Raw genomic sequence first — 10,000 nt, forward strand, 5'->3', positions numbered from 1 at the left:
CGCTGGACTCGAACCCTGGACCGTGCGGGTCCAAAGGTGGCGAGTGTCATACCACTAAACCACAAAGCCGCACTTAAAAACGTAGATCCAAAAAAAAAAAACCCCAAAAAAACAAAAAAACCTTGCAGCGTGGCTCAGTGGTACGGTCTTTGCTTTCTACCCGAAAGGTACCGAGTTCGATCACCCGCCGCTGCGTTGTGTGGCCTTGAACAAGTCCTCTCGCCCTAGCTCACTTTGCGGCGCTGCTCTGCGGCTGACGCATGGGTTATTCCAGTCTTCCCTTGGAATAGACCCTTAAAGACAAATTTCCCCTTGGGGATGAATAAAGGGAATTTTATTTTTTATTTATTTTATTTCTGATTTTTACTTCTTTTTCTCTTCCTTTGACAGGAATTCATGGTGGAGCTGACAAGACATCAAGACAGTATAGGCGGCGTTCTCAAGGAAGGGAATGATCTCCTGGCCGACGGGAAGGTCACTCAGGAAGAAGACAAGGAGATCCGTATGCAAATGAGTTTACTCAATAATCGATGGGAAGAACTCAGAGTCAAGGCATTGGATCGACAGTCAAGGTTGACTTTTTTCCCCTTTTTTTTCTTTCTCTTTTCACCTAATTTACAAGGTTACAAAATTAGGGTTTTTATTTATTTTTTTTTATATATTTTTTTAAATCATAGGGATGCGGAATAACTCTAGATGCACACATATTAATTGAGCTTTTTTATATAGCGCAATATCCACTAAACGTGCTCAAAGCGCTTTACAAGAGGTCCCTGGTTAACAGCAACATTTAACATGTAGGACGGGACATAACGCCTGTTATGCGATATTACAGTTTTTCGGACAAAGACAACGCTGTTAACGCCAGGTACTCATTTTACACCTGAGCACAGTGAGAGAATCTGAGTAAAGAGTCTTTTCCAAGGACTCAACTATGCGCCGAGCGCGAGGCTCGAACCCAGGACCTTCCGATCCGAAAGCGAGTGTCATACCACTAGACCACATAGCCGCACAGGTCTGATAACTCGAGTGAAAATGATACTAGACAAAGCTGCTAGAAGCTGTGGACTGTAGAAAAAAAACAAAACAAAAACAAAAATGAATATAACAGCTTCAAAAAACAATAAATCACAAATAACAGATAGACGGCTGGGAAGCGGGCCGGGGGGGGGGGGGGGGGGGGGGGGGGGGGGGGGGGGGGGGGGTATATTGTGACCCACCCGTGTTTATAGGTCAGTTTTTACTTTTGGTTCTTGTTTTTCTTGGTATTGTTTTTTTTTTTTTTTTAAGCGGGAAGGGAATCCATATTTGCGGGCAACATGTGAATCGTAGACAGCATTCTTATCCTTTGGAGTCCTTGTGGAGCATACATATGGCTTCTTAAGTGGCTTTTCAATGCTCTCTGTCCATGACTGTTCACCAGCTTGTACGTCCTTAAGAGGCGAACCACCCCCAATCAAAGTGAATGGATTTATGATTCCCACCCGATTTACTTTGGATTTTTATGGGTTTCCAATTCGGCATTGCAAATTCAACGTATAAGTTGTATCCGTTTGGTTAACCCATACATGATAGTGCTTGTTAGTTAGTGTTGAATGTCGTAAAATTAAGAAACTCCTTTTTTGAATGTCTTGGGCTATCGGGTTTTTTGTTGTTGTTGTTGTTCTTACGTTACATGTCAATAGATAACTACTGATAACAAAATGTGGATTTTTTTTCTTCTTAAGAATACGCTTCAACAGTCGTAATATCACTTCCCTCGTAATGACTCATGGTAACTAGCTCTAAACTATCGGAACAATGGCGGACGACCTTATGAAATATTTCTCCGACGAGCATAAAAGCGTATCCGGAGGAAAAAAGAACATTATACATCTGATCATGTTTTGACTTTCACACATTCTGATCACAAGACATATGAAAAGTTCTAGCCAGCATGAAGAATAAAAACTACCTATTTTCTTTGTTTTGAACCATGATGGCCACCGTTGCTGGGCGACGTGACATCAGACTATTGAATCCAATTAAGAAGTCACTCAATTTTACGACATTCAGAACACTATTGAGCACGAGTGAGTGGATTAACGAAGTGTAAATTTTACCCAATTAATATGTTATAGAGATTGCAGTACCAATAGACAGCTACTAATAACAAAATATTTTTGTTTTTACTAAGAGATAAGAAGTCACTCAATTTTACGACATTCAGAATACTAATGGGCACGAGTGTGAAGGTTAGCCAAATGTTAATTTATTTATCCATTGAATATTGAATAAAGATTGTAGTAAATATATCTAGATAAAAATGTGTATATGAAAGTGAGCAAGATAATAATCTGAAAAAAAAAAGATGAATGAAATATACAGTGCTAGATAAAGCAGAAAGAAAATTACGTTAAAAAAATAAAATAATCATTCAACTATTTCGCCTTACTATCTTGTGGAAAGAACACCAAAACTGTTTATCACACACACATTTTTTTACATTACATTATTATGACCCTCACTGTCTCCAAGCGGTATTATGTCGGGATGGACAAAATATTAAAAAAAAAATATATATATAAAAAAAAAAATAAATAATAATAATAAAAAAAAAAAATTCCCTTTATCTAATTTGGGGAAATGTGTCTCTAGGGTTATTCCAATGGAAGACTGGAATAACCCAGGCGTAATCCGGCGCAGTGCATGGCCACAAATCGAGCTGGGGCGAGGTGACTCGCTCAGGCCACACAGCGCAGCGGTGGATGATCGAACTCGGTACCTTTCGGGTACGAAGCAAAGACCGTACCGCTGAGCCACTCTGTCCCTTAGTTGCTGGAAACTGAATTTATAGTCACAAAAACAAACCGTGAGCAATATCCACTAAACGTGCTCAAAGCGCTTTACAAGGGGTCCCTGGCTAACAGCAACGCTTAACATGTAGGACCTGACGTGACGCCTGTTAGGCAAAGACATAGACAACGTTGTTAACGGTCAGGTACTCATTTTACACCTGAGTACGGTGAGAGAATGTGAGTAAATAGCCTTTTTCCAAGGACCCAACTATGCGCCGAGCGAGGTTCGAACCCAGTACCATCCGATCCGAAAGAGAGTGTCATACCACAAGACCACAGAGCCGCGCGTTGAATGACGTCATTACAAATCACACCCTAACCTTCCCGATTCTCTCCCGCTTTTCTGAATCCGATTCATCCTGATATAATACCGTTTTAAAACGAAGGTCACATATAATATAGAATTAGTTTTACACCAATGGAATAAGAAAGTTGACTCGAAGAAATGTTTGCTTTAAATGGAAAGTTTCGGGGTTAGCTTTCTTTATATTACAATATATTTATCATAATATGTAAATACATAATATTAAATCGTTATGTATAATAATCTATAATGCCTTTGGATGTGCCTTTGAAAGCACGCATCGTGTGTGTTAATTAAATGTGTACCATAGCAAATTAATGCTTGGATGGTAGTTGTTGACAGAACAGGGAAGTGAGGGTTTAATCAATTAGCTGCCCTTACTCTGTAAAGAGACGTATTAAATTAAAACAAATTTGGCCAGAAAACTCGTTCTTCAATACGCTTCAACAGTCGTAACGTCACTTCCCTCGTAATGACGCATCGTGACTTAGTAACTGGCTCTAAACTATCGGAACAATGGCGGCCGCCCTTATGAAATATTTCTCCGACGAGCATAAAAGCGTATCCAGAGGAAAAATAAAACATAAATTTTATCATGTTTTGACTTTTACACATTGCCAGCATGAAGAATAAAAAGAACCGATTTTTTTTGGTTTAGATCCACGATGGCCGCCGTTGTTGGGCGACGTGACATCAGACTACTGAATCCAATTAGCTGCCCGTTCTCTGAAAAGACACGTATTAAATTAAAACAAATTTGGCCAGAAAACTCGTTCTTCAATTAATTATCGATCGATTTAAATGACCCTCGTCTTTGCAAATACTTTCAAACGAGGGAACCTCTCGAGGTCTCCCCTTAAGTCCCAGGCTCGAGAGTCTTTACCAAGATGAGGGTCATTTAAATCGATCGATATTTGAAAGACAAGTTTTCTAGCTAAATTTTAAAAAAAAAATACTTGCGGCTATATGGTCTAGTGGTATGACACTCGCTTTCGGATCGGAAGGTCCCGGGTTCGAGCCTCGCGTTCGGCGCATAGTTGAGTCCTTGGAAAAGGCCTCTTTACTCACATTCTCTCACCGTACTCAGGTGTAAAATGACGTTAACAGCGTTGTCTTTGTCCGAAAAAATTGTAATATCGCCTAACAGGCGTCATGTCCGGTCCTACATGTTAAATGTTACTGTTGACCAGGGACCCCTTGAAATTAGTGGATATTGCGCTATATAAAGCTCAATTTTTTTTCTTCTCCAGAATATTATGGCAGTTAACGTTCTATTTTAAGTTCTTAGGAATGTGTAGACAAAAACGTGTTCAACACTCCAACCATATCAATCGCTTGGTTTGTTTTGACAACCATTCCGAGCACAAACACAAGGTCCTGGTTTGGGCGCCCTTCACCTGTTCTTTGGATGCTTCACGTCCGTCAGTCAGCCCAATGTTTAGGAATCGTTTATTATGTTCATTCCATCTGCTGTCCTTCCTTCCATTCAACTTCTCTATCCTATCTCTCTGCCTTTAAATGTGTGTTTGTGTGTGTGTGTGTGTGTGTGTGAGAGAGAGAGAGAGAGAGAGAGAGAGAGAGAGAGAGAGAGAGAGAGAGAGATTGTGTGTATGTGTCTGTGTGTAAGTGCTTAATTGTTCTCGCGCGCGTGTGTGTGCGTGTGTGTTTATATTTATGCTGTGCGAGTAGCCAAAAAGCTCACAGCAATCCGCCAGCCGAATATAGATAGAATGCGCTTGGCCAAGGAGTTCACAACATTGCCATCCGGAAGTATAACGGACGAACACACAAAACTATGTGTAACCATGAAGTTTTATAGTCTGGTTAATACAGTTCAGTGAGACTAACTCACAAACGCGGATGGCAAAATATAACAACAAAGGCTTGAGTGACGTCATCTTCGAACTATCTATAAATCAAAACTGAATCTATGAAGAAATAAATATGACCCACAACGACACATTATGAACTGAGCCTACAACTAAGTACAACAACACTGCATTTATCACGGGGCAGTAAAATGAATAAAGGACAAAAATAAAATTATAAATTAGAACATGGAACTTCTCTCACTCTTCAAGTAATAACAAATACAATACTACGTAGACAAATGGGATATTGTGATACGTGCTCTATTACTGTTTGATGCTGTTTTATTTTGGCCAAAACCACCTTCATTACATGCCTACCAGCCGGTTCGGAGTCCTTCCGCTTGTGAGCACCAATATATTAACCCTCTCCTTAACAGCAATAGGAAAATCGTCACATTCGTTAAGATTCAGTCAACAATTTTCTTATTCTGATTTTTATCTTGTTATAGTTATAGCCATAAAAACTCGACATTGTGTTGCAGAGCTAATTTTTCTGAACAAAATACAGAATATACTCGTTGCTAATCTGTTTGAAACATTTATTTTTGTGTTGGGTGAGTATGAAGTTTTGGGGTAAAACTCTGAAAATAGCTGGTAAGGAGAGAGTTAACACAGTAATGCATGGCATAGCGCAATAACACCGTACGATGGCATGCGTATTTAATTTAACTCTATTGTGTCGAAAATATATGAAACATGTTCAGAATCTGAAAGGCAACAATTTCGTCTGTTCGGCAGCAGCTTCTTATGGTTCACACTATTATGTTATGACGATCGACCCAATCAGCAAAGTCCGGTCCGCATTCGTGCACCGTCGCGAACCCGCCCGGTAGCATCGTCACAACACACCTTTCGACTAGATGCTCTGCCGTTTCGGGTTCTTGCCCACAGCGTGGACATAAAGGACAGGAAGTTAGACCCCACTGATGTAACGCACCGGCCGTTAGGCAGCTCCTCGACCGAAGCCGATTCGCAGCTACCCAGTGTCTCCTCTTACTGGTATCAAAGCCTGGCAACTTCTCACCAAGCTTAGAGGAGTGTAGGTCCCCGCCCCCACGAGGGATTGAATTCGTCCAAACCGACTTCCATCTCGTATGTGCAGCTCTGTCCGTAGTCAGGGATTCTGCGTACAAGGGTTGCCGGGACTTATTTCGGCTCGAAACGGGGGCACCGTTCATTATGCGCATGAGAGGGGTATCCCCATTCCCTCTCTCTTTGATCTTACTCAGCCAGTTTCCCGTAATGGTCTCCCTCCGGACATCGGGGGGCTGGATCGCTGCCATTACCGGGCCCCATTCTCTAGGGGTTGTTGCTAGCGTTCCCGACACTATGTGCATCGACTTGCGAAGTTTTACATCCACCTTCTCAACGTTTCTGCTTCTACCCCACACTGGAGCGCAATACTCCGCGGTGGAATAGCATAGTGCCAGGGCGGATGTTCTCAGGAGCGCTTGGCTAGCGCCCCAAGTCGATCCCGCCAGCTTCCTCAGAAGACTATTCCGCTTCTCTATCTTCCGGGCAACCCCTTCGAGATGAACCCGATAGGTAAGGCTGCGATCCAGCGTCACCCCTAAATATTTTGGACGCGGCTCATATGGGAGTGGCTGGTCCCCGACTAGGACATTCAGTTTACGGGTGTGCCAGCCACTGCATAAGTGAAATGCAGTGGCCACGGTTTTTGAAGTGTTCATCTTCAGGTACCACTTGTCAAAGTAGGATTTGAGTCTGGTGACGTCCTCGCTGAGTACGCTCTCGAGACGGGTCCACACTTTACTCTGAGTAACGAGTGCCCAGTCGTCTGCGTATCCCAGCCTCAGGGAGGAAGTGTTCGGCATATCGCTAATGTAAACGTTAAACAACATTGGCGCAAGTACCGACCCTTGAGGGACCCCATTCTTCAATTTCCTAACTTTGCTCGTGGCGTCTCCCAGCGCGACGTGGAATTGCCTTTCCCCTAAGATCGAAGAAACAACTTCAAGGTCTTTTTGCACCTTATGATTTTTGCAAGTTTGAGCATTAACCCATCGCACCAGACCGTATCGTACGCCGCTGATAGGTCTATAAACACAGCACCTGTTTGCTGTTTTCTCTCGAACCCGTGCTCAATATGCTCTGTAAGGGCAATGACCTGCTCCGTGGTGCACCTCCCTTCCCTGAAGCCTGCCTGCTCAGGTGGCAGGGCAGCGTCTAGGAACGGCCCCCATCGGTTTAATAGAACACGCTCCAACAATTTGTAAAGACAGCTCAGCAGCGATATGGGTCTGTAACTGTCTGTCTCCTTCGCCGGCTTCCCTGGCTTCAGGATGGCAACTATCTTCGCATGCTTCCACACTTGTGGAAGCTTTCCGTTTGCAAGGATGTCAGACATTGCCTCTGCTAGCCAGGCCCGTGCCCTGGGGCCCAGATGCGTCACCATATCGGGATATACACCATCTATCCCAGCTGCTTTGCCGTTCTTCACTTCGCTAATGGCTGCACCCACTTCTCGGGGACTGAACGGGGCCGTCCAGTCCGACTCCTCCGCAGGTAGCGAGTCCAGAATCGTACGGTACGCCTTGCGGACACCGCGCTCAAAAGCCTGATTAGGGATCCGCTTGCTACGGTTCTTAATATTCTTGGCAATTGTGTCTGCCTCGCATTCCGGTGCAGCCTTCGCGAAATTCCGATCTGGGTCCAATTTCTTTATCAAACGCCAAGCGTGGCGGCTGGAGTGTGTAAAGTCGAGACTTTCCACTGTCTCCTGCCACCGTTGCTTCCTTCCCCCTGCCAGAGACTGAAGTAGTCTATCGGCTGTGTCCTGGGACTGGGTCTGCTGGTACTCTCGGTACAGCTCTTCCGACTCTGCTGTCCAGCAAGGGGTGTAGAATTTCCGTTTGCCCCGTGGAATAGAGCGTTGAGCGCTCTTAACCAGTAGCCTACTAAATCTGGTTATATTCTTGGACTTGGGAGGAATGGCAGGGCAGACCTGCTCGATATAGGAACTGAATTCCTCCCAGTCAGCCTTCCTGAAATTCCATCTGCAAAGTGGGAGAGACTGCACCCTCGGTATTGTCACCCCAGCTGTGACAAGAACCGGCCTGTGCTGGCTATGCGGAAAGTCCCCGAGGACTGTCCGCTTCACCTGCAGTGGTTCACCGTTCGCGCCTTTCGTTACGAGGGTGAGGTCTGGAGTATACTCCTTCTTATGGCGGGTACCCCGGAAGGTACCCTTGGCTGTAGGATCGTACACTAGGTGTAGATCATTACAGTCCATCCATGAGCGGAGTTGTCTTCCTGCCTCGTTGCAGTCTCGGTAGCCCCATTCGTGATGGTGGCTATTAAAGTCTCCCAGACAGATGGAAGGATGGCTGACCACCGGTACCGGTGGTGTAGTCCAAGTCGCTCTAGGTGGTTTGTAAATATTATGCAAACACAGTCCACCTACTTCCACGGAAATTCGGTTCACCCCATTGCTGTCCGTTACGCTCTCAATGACCCTTACCTTCGATGGCTCTTTAGCGTAAACGCTAACCCCTCCTTTGAGCCTCGAAGTGTCCTCGCGTTGGACCACCGTATAGCCTGGGATCTGGAATCGGGAAGATTGCGCGCCTGAATAAAGGTGGGTCTCCTGTAAAAGGAGGATATCAACGCAATGAACGGCCAGTAGCTTTGATAAAAGCTCATTTTTTGCCATACTCTGGCTCTCGACGTTCAGGGACAATATACGCGTCAGTTCGCCATCCCCGCCGTCGCATTTTCCAATCGGCAGGCCGCGAATCGATTGATGCATGGGACGTTTGCTTTTTTCTCGGACGTGCCGACGACCCGGGCGACACGAACGCGGTATTATTTGGCTAGGCGGCAGACCGCTTCGCCATTGACGGGACTGATTTGGACTCGACATAAGGACAATAGTGTGGCGCCCGGGATAGGGCTGCTATTCGGGCACCGGGTTTGGATCAAATTTAGTCACACAGCGGGGCGAGCAGCTCATGTGGCTCGTTGGCTCGATACCCGGGATGGTCTCGTGACGGTCGACCGGGATTTACACCTTTGCCCTCCCGTGTGCCTCAAGCCCCCTCACCAACTGCAAGGTAAAGATCCACGAGGGGGGTCTGTTCGGCATATCCTATTTTAGATAGCAATGGTTTAGGCTGAAAATAAGTTTTGTGTTCCAACCTAACGTTCCTTTGGGCTGTCATCCTAACTTTTTATGATCATGATTTAATTTACTGATAATGTTCATTTAAATTTGCTGTTTCATAGTCTTCGACATGTTTTCTCCTAATCAGACTTCAGAAAGTGCTGATGGATCTCCAACAGAACCAGCTTGACGAACTCAGTGATTGGTTGACTGCCATGGAAGAACGAATCGAAAAGCAGCAGGTCGTAGGGGCTGATCTGGACGCCATCAAGGCTCAAGTGGAGGAACACAAGAACATTCAGAAAAGCCTGGAAGAACAACAAAAGAGGGTTGATAGTCTTCAGAATATGGTGGTAGTTGTAGATGACACCAATACAGAATCTGGTAGGTATTGCACTTTTTCGCCACCAACGATATGGCCTATTTGAAAACACAAAAACAAAACAAGGCAAACCGTTCTTAAACAAGAGTTAATTGTCAATAGAAATATCCCCCCCCCCATCATTCATTTGTAGGGAAATGCCTTGGATTCAAGAATATATGCAAATGTTATGGTTCATCTTATAATTGTAAATTATTTTTAAGCGCTTAGTGTCTGGTGTCTCGGAGTTATAGCGCTATATAAGTTTTCAGCATTATTATTATTATTAATTGTTTCCTTTTACGTGATTGTTTTGTCTCAGCCCCCACCCCCTTCCCCTTTTCCTCCACCCAACAGTATAGGACAGACATGTTTATTTTTTCTCAGGCTGTGACGCAGATTAAATAATATAACGAAATTGCATTCTCACGATATGTTACACATTTGTGTCTATTTAGCTTGTGCTGCCATGGAAACACAGCTAGAGTCCCTCGGCAAGCGTTG

At 44.4% G+C, this 10,000-nt stretch overlaps 1 protein-coding gene across 1 annotated transcript in view; it reads left to right on the top strand.

The window, feature by feature from the left end:
• The window catches only part of LOC144967143 (dystrophin-like), a 454,945-nt gene that overhangs the window by 118,847 nt on the left and 326,098 nt on the right, over positions 1–10,000 (top strand). Inside the window, exons 13-15 of the mRNA XM_078904012.1 lie at positions 391–572; positions 9,284–9,519; positions 9,955–10,000. The exon at positions 9,955–10,000 is cut by the window's right edge and continues 193 nt beyond it. Coding sequence (XP_078760138.1) covers positions 391–572; positions 9,284–9,519; positions 9,955–10,000 — 464 coding nt within the window. The remainder of the gene's footprint in view (positions 1–390; positions 573–9,283; positions 9,520–9,954) is intronic.

Source organism: Berghia stephanieae, chromosome 3 (assembly GCF_034508935.2).
Source record: "Berghia stephanieae isolate SIO BIC M18660-M18661 chromosome 3, UCSD_Bste_1.3, whole genome shotgun sequence".
In the NCBI taxonomy this organism is placed as follows: Eukaryota; Metazoa; Mollusca; class Gastropoda; order Nudibranchia; family Aeolidiidae; genus Berghia; species Berghia stephanieae.